This window comes from Streptopelia decaocto (genome assembly GCF_964273445.1).
Source record: "Streptopelia decaocto genome assembly, chromosome: 5".
NCBI lineage: Eukaryota > Metazoa > Chordata > Aves > Columbiformes > Columbidae > Streptopelia > Streptopelia decaocto.
Genome location: NC_138659.1, coordinates 63,963,846 through 63,980,410, shown reverse-complemented (window position 1 = coordinate 63,980,410; position 16,565 = coordinate 63,963,846). Strand labels below are relative to the sequence as shown.

The following is a 16,565-nucleotide window of genomic DNA, read 5'->3' as shown; positions in this document are numbered from 1 at the left end:
ATGATTTTTATCAGTAGTTTGTTAAGGAAATTGTAAGCTTGTAGAAGGTGACTGGTTGCGTGTGTTTACCTATTGTTTAGGAGAAAGGGGTGAGCGTGGCTTCTACCTGTTTGTAGTATTTGCACATCCCAGTTTGAACTGAGAGAGCAGTGCTGAATCTTTAGAGACTTTTCTCTTGCTGTTCGTCCAGTTTGTGCCTTATTAGTTGGGTTTACCAGCAAGTAAATGTCATCCTTTTTGTGTTCATTTGTCTTGCACTGAGAGGAGGGAAAGGAGGGTGTGTGAGATGTTACTCCAAGTCCTATTTTGAATCTTCTACCTGCTTGTTTATTCTTGGTCTCTCATATTTAAGCGAATGCACGCTTTTGTTTAAACCATATAGTTATTTACTAATATTGCACGTTGTCTGACCATATGGTTCGTACAAGCGGAACACAGCTGTTTGAGTAAGCATTTTTTTTCCTCTTAGTCTAATGGGTTTTTAATTTGACGTGAGTATGACTCTACAGGAACTAGAGCTAGACCCCCTCAGCATATAGCGTGTGACGTTAGCCAGAGGAGATACTGGGATACTCCTGATACTGGGACCAGAATGTGCCTGTCATCCAAGGCACCTGTAGATGCAGCTTTTTCCTTCCAGTTTAACAAAGCTTGTTCTTGAGCCTTCAACTCATACATCTACGGCATGTAAGACTTCAACAAGCACATACTTGTCTGAGTGCTGTTGTACCTGCTGAAAATGCCCATAGGATTAGTCTTAGAGTCTAGTGAAGTTGTGGAAAAAAAAATATCTATTTCCTTGTAAAGCCATCACGCTAGTTGTGTAGTAGCAGAGTTTCAGTGTGAACCTGTTCTTATTTTTGCTCTGTATGTGATTCCTATTTTTATTTTTTTTTTTTTTTGTCATTGTCATCCATGCTCTCAACTTTGTGTTTACATCGGACTGTATTTGATATGATCGTAACCCCACTTCCCCAGGTTGTGTCAGAGACGCACAGGCACTCCATGTGTATGGTGGCTGCTGCGCTGCAGGGACATGGTGACTTACTCTTCCGTGCTGAAGCAGCCAGCGCAGGACATGCTTGTGTGTCATGTTACATGATCACACAATTGGCTTCTCCTGTAGTTTGGTGCTCTGTCCATCTCTGGAATCTTTCTCAGAAGAGAGTAACCGACTCCTAATAAAGATGACAAGTAAAACCTCCATCGATTGACGTGTGCCCATACCCCTGATAAGATGCAGCTAGCCGCATCCCTGCCTGTGGAGAACCAAATGCATACAGCTGGTTTGTCCTATCTGCCTGGCGAGGCCGGATAGTTCTATTTGTGGTTCCAGATAAGAGCTGATAAAAAAAAAAAAGAGCTGAAAATGGCATGGCCTGTCCCCCAGAAGGTGAGGGCTGCCAGCCCCCCGATAGGCAAAGAATCTGCGGCAGTCGGCAGCTGACTCAGAGCGGCGTTAACAGGGGCTGATGGACGGGGCAGGGACAGGGGACGTTCAGGAGCGCAGCCCCAGGAGCTCTATTCAGAGCGGTGGTCTTTGGCTGGTTTATTGCAAACTTGCTTCCCTTGTGAAGGAATTACACTGTTGTGTGTTACAGGTGCAAGTTTAATTGGATTCTACATTATCTCCTGTTGTAATAAATAAGTCTTAATTTCTGTTTTTCCAGGAGTACACTATTTTAACCACACCAAATTGTTAATGGTTACAAGGCAATGGAAGCAGCAGGCTGAGAGGAGGGCGGGTTCGATGAGGCGGTTGGAGGGAGAAAAGACCAAGCTGGATAACTCATTGTTTTACTTTTTGTCTTTAATAGCATTAACACTAACAAGAATGAATTAGTAGCTTACAAAAAGTAAGAAGTTTTTCTTGTAAGCATCTGTGTACATGAATAATTTTCTGGAAAAACTAAGACTGTTCACTGCAATGGCTGTTACATATGTAAATATGTGTCAGATCAAGCCCTGAATTATGATGTGCACGAGCAGAGATCTGAATATCTCAAATTGTCATCTGATACAAATGATAATTTTCTATTATTGTCAGTTGATTGTTCATTTTACCCTATTGCATGTACTAGGAGAGGAAACTTTGAGGCTTGCAAAATTGCTATAAATAAGACTTTATTATTAAGCCTATGATTCATCTTCTGGGTTAGAGGGAAATGGTGGTTTCAGTACAGTGTATTGCTCAACAGAACAAGCTTTAAGCTTTCATAGTAACAATATAAAAGTTTATGTAGCTTGGTACATGTAGAGATTTGTTGCATTAATTTAACAAGGTAATGTAGAATTTGTGGTAGGAGTTTTTTAAAAAGTAGACAGTGTCCCTGTTCTTGATGTCAAATAGGAATAGGAAAACATAGTGTAGCTTCCATATAGTAGCCTAAACCAAAACAAAACCCACAAGAAAAAACTACCTCATAAATAAGCAGTCCTGCCATGAGAATATGGATGGTGTCTTAAGGTTTTCTACTCCTCACTATGTGGCATATATGTCTGTCATTTGATTAGGTTATGCCAGGTGGAAATGTTTCACTGTGTATGAATGTTTTACATGCCGTAGCAATATCAGATATCAAAACTAAATTACTAGCTAATATTCTTACTAATTATAAGGCCAAAGCCAAGTCTTGGCATACAGGAAGCATTCCACAAACCCGGACTATCCCACAGAGATAGTATCCCTTCTATTAAAACACTGCTCTAAGTGAGCATAAAGGAGCTTCTTAATTATGGAACAAATATGCTGATTTTCCTCTTTTGAGTTAGATGTCTTTCAAGCTTATTTAGGAAAGCCCATATCAATGTGTACTTCTAGAATCCTTTGTGGTATGTGTAGGTTCCAGGCACGTGTCTATTTCTTTTACGTGATGACTTCTGCAAGGCTACATTATCTGTAGTTCAATGTGCTTGACTGGGAAGAGGGAGGCTTCCTAAGTTTAGATTTTGGGATGCTCTGTGATCTTTGACTTTGAACCGGATCTTCCTCCCGTGAAGGATGGGGTAGAAGTTGGGGTCATGTAAGCAGACACTGTATCAACAGGCTGGAATGTGTTTTAAATCATTACTTCTTTGACCTTTGGTCTGTCATCAGATTCCTTCTGTGGCGGCAGGAGGAGGCTGTAAACTGGCTGCTGGGTAGTCCATGCTATTAATAGTTCAGTGTCAGGGGATGGAAAGTTTAAATATGAGGACGTTCTTGTGATAGATACCCAGTGCAGTGTTTGAAAAGACCCCTGCGTTTCCACAAACACTTCTGAAACAGAGACTGATCTATGGACATGGTAACGTTAACTGGTGGATAGAGCATGCTCCTTCCTGAGCACTGGGAAATTATATGAGGTCCCTTGAAGCTCTGAATCACTGAGCCAAAGAGCCTGCTTTATATAAAAGCTCTCCAGGCTTGTAATTCTCTTTCAATACACCACCATTCTGCTTGCCAGATTGTGAACTCCCCTTTTCAGCTTGGTTATTGAAACAGCCTTTACGATTATTAAGTCTTTTGATTTTTCTCGAGAGTGTTTGTATTTTCATTTTTTTTCCTAAACCTGAGTGTGTTGGCTTTCATGTAAAGAAAAGCGCATTTCTAGTCATTAAAACACAAAACATTGGTAAATATGAGCCTGAAATGCTCTAACAGCAGAATACAAATACAAGGGACAATGTTACAATATCCTGGTTTGGATGGTCAAGACTTGGGGGATCTGATTCGAGATATTGAAGGATTATGCCCCTGCATCCTTTCTCCGTGATAGAAAGTCCCACGGAAGGGAATGAGGAAGTGAAGATTTTAAGGGTGAAAATGAGAAGTACTTGCCGCTGAAGAGATTAGTACACAAATCAAGTGAAAAAATGAAAAGAGGGGCACACTGTTGTCTGTGTGCACAGAGAGGCCTAATGAGAGACGTGGAGAACATGTAAAAGGACAGGAAATCAGGTTTGAATGGTTTAGAAAATCCAGGGAGCACTGGGATTCTGCTGCTCCTGGGAAGCTAATGGAGGTTAAAATTTCTCTCATGAGAGGAAATGGGATTCAGCTGTGAACTCATGTGTTCAGGTAGTCTGATAGGAGAGCACGCCTTGGTGTAGCTGTAGTTGCCATTTCTACATTTGCAGAGCTCAGCTGCTGTGTCCTGAAGCCTGTTCTTTTTCTTGCAGTGATTCCTGTTGATATTTCACCTCAGGTTCAGGTAAGGGCCTGGGAACTTTGCTGCAAGACAGGCTGTAAGATCTTTCTTATGAAGAGAGACTGAGAGCTGGGTCTGTTCAGCCTGGAGAAGAGAAGCTGAGGGGGGATCTCGTAAGTGTTTATAAATATCTCCAGGGTGGGTGTCGAGAAGATGGACCAGACTCCTTTCAGTGGTGCCCAGTGACAGGATGAGGGGCAGCAGGCACAGACTGAAGCACAGGAGGTTCCATCTGAATATGAGGAGAAAATTATTTCCTTTGAGGTGCCAGAGCCCTGGACCAGGCTGCCCAGAGAGGTTGTGGAGTCTCCTTCTCTGGAGACATTCAAACCCACCTGGACACATTCCTGTGTGATCTGCTCTGGTGAACCTGCTTTAACAGGTGGGTTGGACTGGATGATCTCCAGAGGTCCTTCCAACCCCAACCATTCTGTGGTTTTTCCAGAAGACCCAAACCCTCCCAGACATACAGGCGGCAGGGAGAGCTCTGCCTTCTTAATGGCAGCAGCCTTTGGGATGGCAATAGGCTGTTTTGGGTGCGCAGCAGGTAATAAACTATATCCAACCCCTTGGCAGTGAAAGCCACTGCTCACCCTCAACACTTGTGGGAAAGAGTCTCTATAAGAATTCCCGAGGAGCCCTTGCTCCCTGTTGAAGAGGCACCGTGGCTGAGGTGACTATGGGCACTGGCAGTAGGGTTCAAACTGGACCCGTAGGTCTGTGTCACGCTGCTCTGTCATCGGACCCTTTCCTGCCCTTGTGCTTGTTTTCAATAGCAATATCCTCTTTTATTTGGGTCTTCTTTTCCAAGTTATTTTTTCTATTTTCACATAAAACACGGAATTGTTAATTTTGCTTTAGATGTTGACACGAAAAAAAATCCCAAGCAGTTTCATCCCATTCTAAAGTGGATCCTTGTTTTGCTCGTGGGGTTTTAATGCTATGAATAGCAATCAGTTGACACTGATCTTAGTGTAGTTGGAATTGAAGTCTCTTTCAGTGACCAAACATTTGACAGGAAATGAAATTAATTGCACTACTTGGCTGTTATTGATGAATGCTGACAGATGTCATGTCAGATTTTAATAAGCTACTGGATCCCTTTGAAAGTAGAGGGCCAGCAGGATGCTTTACAGGTGCTTGATGAGTGCGGCAGAGCATCGTTATAAGAATATGGAAAGTCACTTGGGTTTGTTGTCATGTGTCCTTCATTTGCCTGGCTTGTTCCATAAGTCTGGATGAGGCAGATTTGTTTTTTTCTATTCTTAATCCTTGGTTTGCTTATTTATAATCTTTTTTGGAGCGATCTCTCATCTAGATAGTTACAGCCAAGCTATACCAGGCTAAACTTTGACATTTTTCCACTGATTGCATTTTCTTCAAGGTTCATTTCCCACAGACCCATAAATGACTTTGATCTCCACCTAGTGCTTAGTTTAATGTGAAAGGTGTTTTAAATGGTTGAATGATTCCTGGCCTTGTTTCCATCCTGGTGCACAAAACATGGATATTCTATTTGGGAAGCTGTCACATTGCTGCATTATGTATGGCTGTTGTTTATTTGCTCTTGAGCTCAGGTACTAGCTACTGTCTGTTAAGTTGCTAGAAAGACTGAAATATATGCATGTCAGATGCAGACAGGAAAGTTTTCACCGTGCAGTATTGTTTGTATCTCAGGTGCTTAAAGAGAAAACCAAAGAAAAATGACGTTGTAGGACTAAAGGCAGTGTCATGGCATTGATTGGGAAGTTAAGTTAAAACTCTGAGCATAGAGGATTCACTCAAGTTCCCCACTGGGAATTCCCTGTGTGACAATGCCAGTGGCACTCAGGAGTCGTGCAGGCGGGATATTTGAAATGGAGGGTGAAGGTTTTTCAAGGGAAGATGAGAAGGTCCTGGCTGGAGGTGAACACACGCTTCTGCTGGACATCCCAGGCCAGTTTAACGGAGAAGAGGAGAAATGGAGTCTCACGTTTTGCACAGGAGATGTTTTAGTTGCTAAACCCTTCTACCAGCTGGTGACTAGATAATGAAGCAGATTTTAACATCACCTGTATTTGTTCCATGTATATAAAGCTTTTTTGACTTCCCAGCGTTGTTTATAAAGTCAATCTGTTAAAATGAGAAGAGATTCCACAACCACTGAGAGTACAGCACACCGTTCCAAACAGCTTAAATCAAAATGCATCTCTCATCAGCGTGTGGCAAAAAAACCCCAACCTGCTGTGACAGGAGTGTGACAAACAGTTATCAGGATCTCTGTTGCAGCTTTTGCAAAAAGCTTTATGCAATTTCTTAATGGTGCCTTTTAATCTTCCTGCAGTGCTGCAGCGTGGCTTCTGAGATTTACCATTCTCATGTGGTCTTCTGATGGTACTTTGAACATTCATTCTTTAAATGACTTAAGGAACCGGAGGTTATGCCATCAAGAGGAGTGCTGATAAGAGGAAAAGGAAGGCAGAGAGAGACTTAGTTCATTTGAAATGTGGAAACTTTAAACTTTAATAAGAACATGAGGCTTGCTTTCATCAATACTGGATTTGTTAAACTCTCAGGCAGAGAAAAAAAAGAAAAGGGGACTTTTTCCTGTGTATTTGTTTAGATGTAGATGATAAATGGAAACATTGCCAAATTCCTTTCTACCTTCCAACAAGAAATCCATTATGTCCTAAGAGGTAAATGTTGTATGAATATTTCCCACTTGAGAACAGCACCATTATTCTATGAAGCTTAGAAATACAAGGCAGAAATAAAACCCCAACAGGAAATTGAATTTGCACCTTATTTAATGCACAGTGACAAAGCAGATCATTAGAGTGTTCCTAATGAATACCATTCACTTCTGCAAACTGAGAGCCCATGCTCATAGAGTCTCCTTGTGTGGGTTTGTTTCTTCAGTGTTGAAACAATTTTTCCTTAACATCAACATGGAGTTATTTTACTAAGGGCCTGTTTTTTCAGCTCTCACTGACAATACCCTTATGGAAACCCTACATAATGCTCAATAGGATCAAATCTACTTCCGTTCACTTAGAAAAAATCGCATCTCTTCATTTTCATCATACCTGTTAAAGCTTGGAAGTGACTCAGCTTAAGAATGATCCCAGTCCCTTGGAAATAGAATCACAGAATGTTAGGGATTGAAGGGACCTCAAAAGCTCATCCAGTCCAATCCCCCTGCTGGAACAGGAACACCCAGATGAGGTTACACAGAAAAGATTATGTTGTTGAAGATAATGGTTCTTTTTTACTTAAATAAAAATGCTGATTTTTTTCCCCCCGCCCCCAATGCTTCTGGTACCTCAGGGGATAGAAATGCTTCCCAGTGTCTCCTGTTTCAGAAGGGAGGTTCTGGTCCTGTAAAACATAATTTCTTCCACCGTATCAAGCAGGAAAGGTCTTGGGGAAATGTTATTCTCCTGTAGAACTGCTTCCATGTGATGGATGTTTAGGGAATACCTCTCACTTGCTTTCTCAAGCATGATTTGTACATCACTATTGGCTCCACTAATTAATAATTTTGAAGTGTGTGGGTTTTTTTTTTTCCATCAGCGTAGGAAAAAACCCCAAAAGAACATTCAGTTCTTCCTATTAACTGTCATCATTTTGGTGTTCATTTTTATTTGATGACTTGATATTTGTATCACAGCTGGTTTCTCTTCATTGCCTCTGCTGTTTGTGCACATTGAACGATGCTGGGCAGATGGTCTTTCTTTTTAATAAAAACAATCACAACTGGTCCATCTTTTCTGTGGCATTTCTACAGTGGTCATAAACGTGTGTGCCGAGGCAGTGTGTTTAAGCTTGAGGGGATTTGTTGTCAGAACCATGACTTCTGCACAGTCGTAAAAAGAAAACAGAAAAACAAAAAAGCTGTTTAAATCCATTCCTTGTTTGAACAGCACACTGCACACCAAGTGTGGATCCAGTCATGTTCATTCCTTCCCATTGGATCTCTGACTCCCAGTGAGAGCAGCTGGAACAGTGTTCTTCCGACCACGGATGTTAACGGCCTGCCCGTGGAGCTTAAAGCTGGGATTAGTGATGGGAACACAATTGTCCACAAAAATCCGTTGTGACGTGGGGTTGCCAGGACTTGTCTTAAATTCTTGCAGATTGGTGCGTGCTTCCTGCTGTGAGAAGGCCAAAAATGATGGAGCTGCTGGTGGTTTAAGCAGTTCTGGCTGTGCCTGAATTCATGACTTGCCTGTATCAGAGAATTAACTCATTCTGAGTTATTGACAAAGAGAGACTGGGTGGACAGGAGACTTCATAAAGAAAAGGGCAATACAGGGAGCTTCTTTTAAATAATAGTAATTACTGTATTTACAAGACTTGCCAAATAATTTTATTTCCCATTTTTGTCACTGGGCTTGAATCTCTGTGGCCGTGCAAAAGGGCTAGATCTTAATAACTGTGAGTGCATGAGCCCTTTAGGGTTTGCATGGAGTTTGCAGTGGTTTTTTTGCAAGCAATGATCTACCAAAGACCTCTGTATGATATGTTGAAGCTGGATTTTCAGAAGAAACTAGAACTGAGTTTGCATTGAAAATTACTTTTGATTATCCTACCTTATTAGATTCATTGCTTGGGCAGGCCGGGAGAGCCGTCGTGACTGAATTTTTCAAAAGGTGACTCATCGGTAGACCTGGGGGCCATAGTACCGAACCAGAGAGTTCATATATGCAGCTTTGGAGGCAGATCCAGCAGCATGCTCAGTGCCTTCAGCTTGAAGCTGAAATATATGGCCTCAAGTTACGCCAGAGAATGTTCAGATCGGATATTAGGAAAAGGAAAGGGTTGTGAAGCACTGGAACAGGCTGCCCAGGGCAGTGGTGGAGTCACCATCCCTGGAGGGGTTTTAAAGATGTGTAGATGAGGCTCTTAGGGACGTGGTCTAGTGCTAGAGTTAGGTTATGGTTGGAATTAATGATCTTGAGGGTCCCTTCCAACCAAAATGGTTCTATGATTTCTATATATTGATTTGAACATTACAGCTTCAAGTTAAATTACAGACTAAAGGAGGTTAGGAGGAAACTTTCACATAGACATGTGAGTACTCCAGAGCTCTTTATGAAATGTAGCAGCTTCTGAAGTATCTACTATTGACCACTCCATGACAATACTCCAGTTTATACACCATAAACCCAGGATCTAACAGTCTGAATACTGAAATAATCCCTAACAACTTTTAAGCATTAAAATAGGATTCTCAGTTACTCCATGATTTAATCGTAAGGATCCACCAAAGGTAACTTAGAAAAGCAAACCTATTGTAAGTTCCCTGTTTCCCCAAAAATAAGACAGAGTCTTATATTAATTTTCACTCCAGAAGATGCCTTTTTTACATGTATAGCTGTCTGGACACTATTTAAATTGTCTTTTTTTTATGAACTGTAGCTAGAACTTTTTTTTTTTGGAGTAGTGCTTATATTTTGAGCATCCTCAAAAATATTGAAAAATCATGCTGTGGCTTATTTGTGGGGTGGATCTTATTTTCGGGGAAAACAGGGTAGGCTTGGGTTTCACCTCTGGGCATGCAGTAGAAAATGCCCAGATGGTCCCCAGCCCAGGAAGAGTCTAATGTGATGTGGTCTAGAGGCCACAGTATTTTCTGCATAATAGTTGTGTGATATTGCACCATTAGTTTGAAAATAATATTTTAAACAAAGTGGAAATCAAAAGGAAAAAGTGGAAGGAGGTGTACCTGAAAACCAGCTTAACGCATTTTGCAGCATTGTACTAGAGCCTTAACAATAGTTCTCTGTAATTCTCCGAAGTTACTCATTATTCAGTTTTGACTGCTTGTGGATTTAATGCCACTGTGAAATGTAATTTGTTTGTACATGAGATATTCACAGTGTTCTATGCAGAAATGTGAAACCGAAGAATGCTGGCACTGAAACTGCTTCAATTCTAAGCTGCATTTTAGTGCTTTCTGTTTATTGTTATTCTATTAATTATTGGTACAGTAACACTCCTTAGACCTCTGAGCCTTGGCAACAGGCACACATGGAGGATTTGCAATTCCTGCCCCAAACACCTTGTGATTTTGATTTTCAAAGCAGGTAGCGAAGAGGAGAGAATTAATGTCGTGCACAACATCATGCTTGGAGTTTGTGGTGGAGAGATTACTTGATCCCAGTTTTCCTGATAATCTTTTCTATATTTCATATTTTAATTTTTCAAGGACTCTGTAGCTGCAGGGACCTAGAATGCTGGTTATTCATTTTCCCTTAATAATCAGAATTTCTGACATTTGATATTTTGATATTGGATCTGAATGTACTTGGATGGTATGAAGAGGAATGAGATGGAATTGCTTGCAGAGTTAACCTAGCATCCTAGACCACTGTGAACACTAGTTTCTCTTACTGAATTACACAGACACAGCAATATACAGAGGAGCAGTAGGAGTGGCCTGGGAGGGTCCTATATCTATTTGTTTAAGAATTCATCTAGCAGCTCCTGCTTATGCCTTCCCACTGAGGTGAATAAAGAGGAGTTTTAAAAGCTCGCATGAAACAAGTAATGGTTTTGGTGCTACTGTGGGACAGCAGTAGGTTCAAGTCCTTTGTCCAACCCAAGCAGAAATGCCCATGTAACACTGTGAACGTTCCCTTAAAGCAAAACAGGCACCTGATTGTGATGTGTTTTGGTTTGGGCAAATAAGCATCTAACAGTGAAAAACTGCCAAGTCACGGGAGTCCTTGATGGGTCCTTTGCCTTTTTACTGATAAAATGATTTTTCCCAATAACGTTGTACATGGTCACAAGTCTATATCCAGATATTAGAGTTGTTTCTCTAGTCCATGAAGTACAGGGAATTTAGTATGTAAAAGACACAAGACCAGTGCAGATGAGGCACTCAAAGGTAATAGTAGCTCTTGGAACATGAATTTGTTCAGAAAACAGATGGGGAAAACTCTTTATTCCTAGTTGCTTTATTCAGTATCCAATATACTATTACATAGTTTGGCTTCATATATCATGAAGTGTATATAGTGGAGATGTGGCTTGATTTTTTAATGCTTGATCGTCTCTTCACTGCAGCTTTCTCCCAGTATTTATGTCTAAATTATAGCTGTAAAAGCAACCTGAACATTTCAAAGATCATACTTTTTAGAGCAAAATGGAAAGTATTAATGCAGCAACGGTGGAGCAGCTCAGTCTTATCTGGGGACTGGAGGAGTTACTCTGAACCATACAACATTTCTAAAATATTCATTGTTTCAAAAAGATGCAACACCTTGTAAATTTCTTAAAATAAAGCACATGCTTGCAGGAAAAAATGTATGCTGGTGTATAAAATAGTAAAATCTGACCTATTTATGGAATCAGATCTTTTCTGCTCACCTCCAGGTCCAGAAGTGAAAGCAAGATTGTATTGGTACAAATAACTGATAACATGATTAACTGGATGACTGGAGGTAACTGAGGTCTTGGTGAGGACCAAGCACCTGAAAGTTGTTATTATGTAGATTCCTCCAAGAAAAGTCTTTATTACAGGCTCTCCTGTACCTAGAGAATACCAGCCCTCTCCTGGGATGCCAAAGCATGTAGTGACAGGAGGAGAAAGCAAAAATGTGGTAGAAGTGAGTAAGACCACCAAGGTCATCTCATCTGTTGGCAGCAGACTGTTGCTAACGTCCTTAGTTAGGTGTATTTTCTCTGATCTATCTGTGTGTGGGTTTTTTCTCTTCCAGTGTGTGGCTGTGACTTGGCACAAGGAGGCTTTTTCATTAAGAATGGGGAGTATCTCTGCACCCTGGATTACCAGCGCATGTATGGGACCCGCTGCAACGGTTGTGGGGACTTCGTGGAAGGCGAAGTAGTGACAGCTCTGGGAAAGACTTACCATCCAAGCTGCTTTGCCTGTACTGTTTGCAAGTAAGTCATCTCTTTGAACTAACGTGGCATGAACCTAGCACGAGGAAAACAGGGAGAAAGGTGTTGCCATGAGACACAAGTCTCAAGACATATTTCTATTGGGGAAGCACTTGGCTGTAAAAAAAACCTGCTGCAAGTCTGACTTTGAGGGTCTTCAAAATACCACTCGCTTATTTGGGCGACACAGCTTCTCTGTTACATATTGTTCCCGGTTCTTAGAAAGTTACCCTCACATATGAAAGAATTAAATATCAGGCTTACAGGTTGAGATAACGGACGTGGGTTGATTCAGGCGATCAGCCCAGCTTGATGGGAGAAACGAGGCAAAACAAAGTTCTGGATGCTACAACAGACAAGTAATTTGGGCTATAAGAACTGTTAAACAATTGAAAATGTACTGGAGCTTCATTTTCGTATCATGTAAGAACACATGGCTTTGGGACAACTGTGATCCTCCTCTTCCCAAATGCTATTTCTTGTCCCCAGTAAGAGACCAGTCTTCAGTTCTACAGGGAATAAAAAGTAGTTGGCTAAGGCTGTGTGGATGGGACAGAAGGTGGCATTTTTAACTTGTACTTTTGTTTTAACTCTCATTAAGATGTTCATATAGAATTTAGGAAGTTACTGAGTAAATCTTCCATGTTCTCTCATAACCTGCTTATTTGAGCAGTTCTATACTTGAAAATTTCAGCTGAGCTTTGCAGCCTAAACTCAGCCCAAAGTCCCCATGGATAGCTGGCTCTAGGCACTGGGACCATGCTAGAATTTAGGCTGTCTTAGCATGTACCTTATTGCTATGGTGATCAATAAAATATTTTGGATACACCAGGGGAAATAAACCTTCTGTAGGTTTTTATAGTAATGGCACATTTTTATAGTAGTAAAAACAATCTTGTAGACATAATAGGAAAGTAAAGTGATGTTATGGTGCCATGGTGGTTCTACAGAAAGCCACCTGTGTTATGTGTGTACTTACTAAGCAGGAATGAAGATGATAATCCAGTGGTTAATTTCTGCAGTTCTGAGCCCTACAGGTAAAACAGAACTTTTTTTCAATAAGTTTCAGCGTAATGCCCGAGGGGCACGTAAGGAGCATCTGATAGCAATGCAGGTAGAATTAAACGAGAGGGAGGAGCAAAAAAGACAGAGCCTGTTCCTTCATCTGAAACTTAATGCAGGAGGATGACATGAACAAGAAAGGCAAGAATCTCCATTCTGGGATAGTACCTTGTTGGAGATCCCGTCATATGATGTGTCTGGTTGTTAGTGTGGCAGACTTGCCGGGTGCTACCCTGATCTTTCACAGTTCTCTCTGACGAGTAGTTTAAGAACTTTTTTCTATAGCCTGGTATGTTTTTCAAGATCTTTTGTATTGAAAGTATTTTGATCATTTTTCAATTTGATTTTAAACAGTGTGTGAATATCTTGCACGTCAGTAATCATATGATTTGTATGTTCCAGTTTTATTTCCCAAGAACAGTGTGAAAGTAGGTGACACAGTATGAAACATGACATTAATTTTCTGTACATTGACTTCCATCAATCTTTTTATGTTGAATGAACAGAAGATGAGTCATTGTAATAGATTCATGAAATGCAGTATTGCTGCTGGTTTATTTATGGCCCACTTAGGAATGGCAGTGGAAAGGAAACTAGAACAATGCCTTAAACATTTTATTTTGTGGAAACAAGCAGATGTTCATTTGTCAAGCACAGATTTGGAGCGAGGTGTGGTGTAGGAGGGTCTTACTAAAGATTTGGAGTTACTGGACCTTCTCATTTTAGTGAAATGCTCATACAAAATGTTGTTCATCCTCTGTTTTACACACCAAATAAGAGTTAACAGCAATGTCATGTATTTCATTGCTGAGTACAGATGAGTGTATTTATGAGTGACTAGTTCCACATTCCTTCACTGGCATCAAGACCAGTTCTGATTCTTCCTTTGAGTTCTTTTCTGTACCATTTGCTACTCACAGCATCATGCTGAGACCATCATAAATGTAGCTGTTGTGTCTTAAAAGGATTTCACTGTCCCTACTCTTTAGATAAAGTATGTCTGATAACTTTTTTAAACCAAAATACAAGGCAAGCGTAACCTCTGCTCTGCTTGCATCCATGGAGTGGGTTGCTTCCAGTGTCTGGCTTTGCCAAGGCCACATTGCAGAAACTATTTGGCCTGAGTTTGTGTAAAATATTGATTGCACTGCGGGCAGGCAGCAAAATCAAGGCATAGGGAACAGAGGAAAATTTCTGGCATAACCTTTGCTAAAATACATTTTTCTCTTTAACTCTCCAGGCGTCCGTTTCCACCAGGCGATCGAGTTACCTTTAATGGAAGGGACTGTCTGTGTCAGATGTGTGCTCAGCCCATGTGCTCCAGTCCAAAAGAACTGTCTTCCTCCAGCAGTAAGTATGAAATCTGCCTTCTGAAGCCTCTCCCTTTCCCAGGCTGATCAACATTTGGTTCGAAGTAATTTAACGTGATATATTGGCTTTTTTTGCTTTTCTTCACCTTTAGAAATGTGGGCTCTCTCTGGGAATCATATTTGTTTTTTTCTTTATTTTTTTGTCTTCATGAGAAGTGACACACATTTCAATATGAACACACAACTTTTCCCTAATGACTGGATTTTAAAAGGGATGATTTTTTTTTTAGGTACTGGAAAGGTACTTGATGGAATCTGAGGTTTCAGAGTTGATAAGTTCATTTTTTTTTTCATGTATAATTGCACAGGTTTAAGTATTCAAAAGCGGAGAAAGAGGAAATTAATTTTCTTCTACTATTTAGCAGTTTAATTAAATTATCCCTTAAAGGAATGTTGCTAGTATTATGCCTCCAGTGGACTGATACAGTTATACTGTGATCAGAACTTCAGGAAACAATTATAAAAAAGGGAGAAAGCAAGTTAAAGGGAAAGAGAATGAAGAAAGGTTTGGGATGGAAATTAATTTGCTGTTGGGTTTTAATGTTTTTAGAAGATAATTTGTAAATTACCAGTATTAATCTGCCTCTAGTAGTTCACTTTTTAAATTTTGGGAGATTTCTGTTTCGTTCTCTGACTGCTGGATTGTATTCAGCATTCTAATCTGTAACGATTTACCGAGTATAGTTCTATAATTCAAAATAGCTGCACTTTTCCTTGTGACACTGGGTAGTTTTCCACTAACGCTGGGATTCTGAAGTGCAACGTGAAGGCAAAGTTGGATAATGTTTGTGCCCAGTGGATGGGTTGACTGAATCTCAGGTTATCTGATTTGCCTGAGAACGTGTAATCAGACACTTACAAAAGAGAAAATGAGAGACTTTTTTTGCTATGATGCTTTTCTGTCTGTTAAGTGATAGGTTTCCACTGTAACTGTAGATTTGGGGCTTGAAAATGCGCAGGCCTAATCAGTTAAGGAAGAATTTAGGAACCTGAAAAAAGCATTACAGGACTTACAAACCAAAATAGAAATGTATAAGGTACTTCAGGCACCCAGAGGATCCTTCTGAGACAAAAGAATGATGTGGAAATTGTATGTGAGTTACTGATATTTGGGAGGTATAATTGGCAAGGAACTGCAAGGGGCCCTTGGGCAGGAGCGATGTTCTTTTTCTAGGCCTGTCACAATCACCAGTTCCCAAACAACTGGTGTTCAGCGTACAACTATCTGGATCACAATACATCTGGTTCTCAAAACGTGGCACACTTGTCCAGCAGTGTGGCCGCTTCCCGGTTCCGTGACTTCAGGTGCCAAAATTGCCCATTGCAAATGATGGAGTTGAGGCGTCTGATGGTGAGCGAGCATTAGAGCTGGAGAGTCATTTTCTGACAGCTGGAGTCTCTGCTTGAATTGCTTCTTGGGCTCTACGCTGCAGCCATTGGGAGCAAGGAATACAAAACAATCTTCCCTGCTACTTGTGATATTATTATTATTATTATTATTATTATTATTATTATTATTATTATTATTATTATTATTAATGTCCTGCCAGGCAAACTGCCTCACCAATACACACAGCAAGAGATCTCCAGCTCTTAACAGTTTAGAGTGCGCTGCTTCGAAATCTGCAAGTACCTGCCACTGTGCATCTTGTTCCTTTAGGAAGAAAGACCTGTAGGAAGATATAGTATAGAGTTTCTCGTCATTTTAGAGCAAAACTTGCCAAACCAAGACAAAAGTGAGACCAGCATGTGTTTATAAGTTCAGAAAAACTAAATTAAAAGAGTACTAATGAAGCATCCTCTGTCTTCAGAGATATGCCAGCTGCTGCTTTGGCTTTGTCCAAAAGTTGACTTGGATACAGAGAAGTCTTTCTTGCTGGCACTGGAGAGTAAATTTTAATTAGTGTAAGCTGTTCCAGATTGCTTTCTTGTCCTCCTGCTGGCTGAATCAGACACATCAATTTTTTTGAATGCTTTGCCCTTTTCTGAAAGGATTTTTTTTTTAATGCAAGTTCTTTTAGAAGAGAATCTTATTCCTACTATGCATCTATTTTAT

General features: G+C 40.5%; 1 protein-coding gene across 27 annotated transcripts in view; it reads left to right on the top strand.

The window, feature by feature from the left end:
• ABLIM1 (actin binding LIM protein 1) overlaps nucleotides 1–16,565 on the top strand; it is a gene marked incomplete at its 5' end in the record, with an annotated part of 210,397 nt that overhangs the window by 107,054 nt on the left and 86,778 nt on the right. For 24 of the 27 annotated variants that reach the window (XM_082052516.1, XM_082052514.1, XM_082052511.1 and 21 more), the window contains 2 exons: nucleotides 11,897–12,080; nucleotides 14,380–14,489. In XM_082052516.1, coding sequence (XP_081908642.1) covers nucleotides 11,974–12,080; nucleotides 14,380–14,489 — 217 coding nt within the window. Of the gene's footprint in view, nucleotides 1–4,161; nucleotides 4,194–4,282; nucleotides 4,304–11,621; nucleotides 11,786–11,896; nucleotides 12,081–14,379; nucleotides 14,490–16,565 lie in introns of those variants that run through there. The other 3 variants (XM_082052513.1, XM_082052515.1, XM_082052510.1) reach the window with 3 other exon arrangements.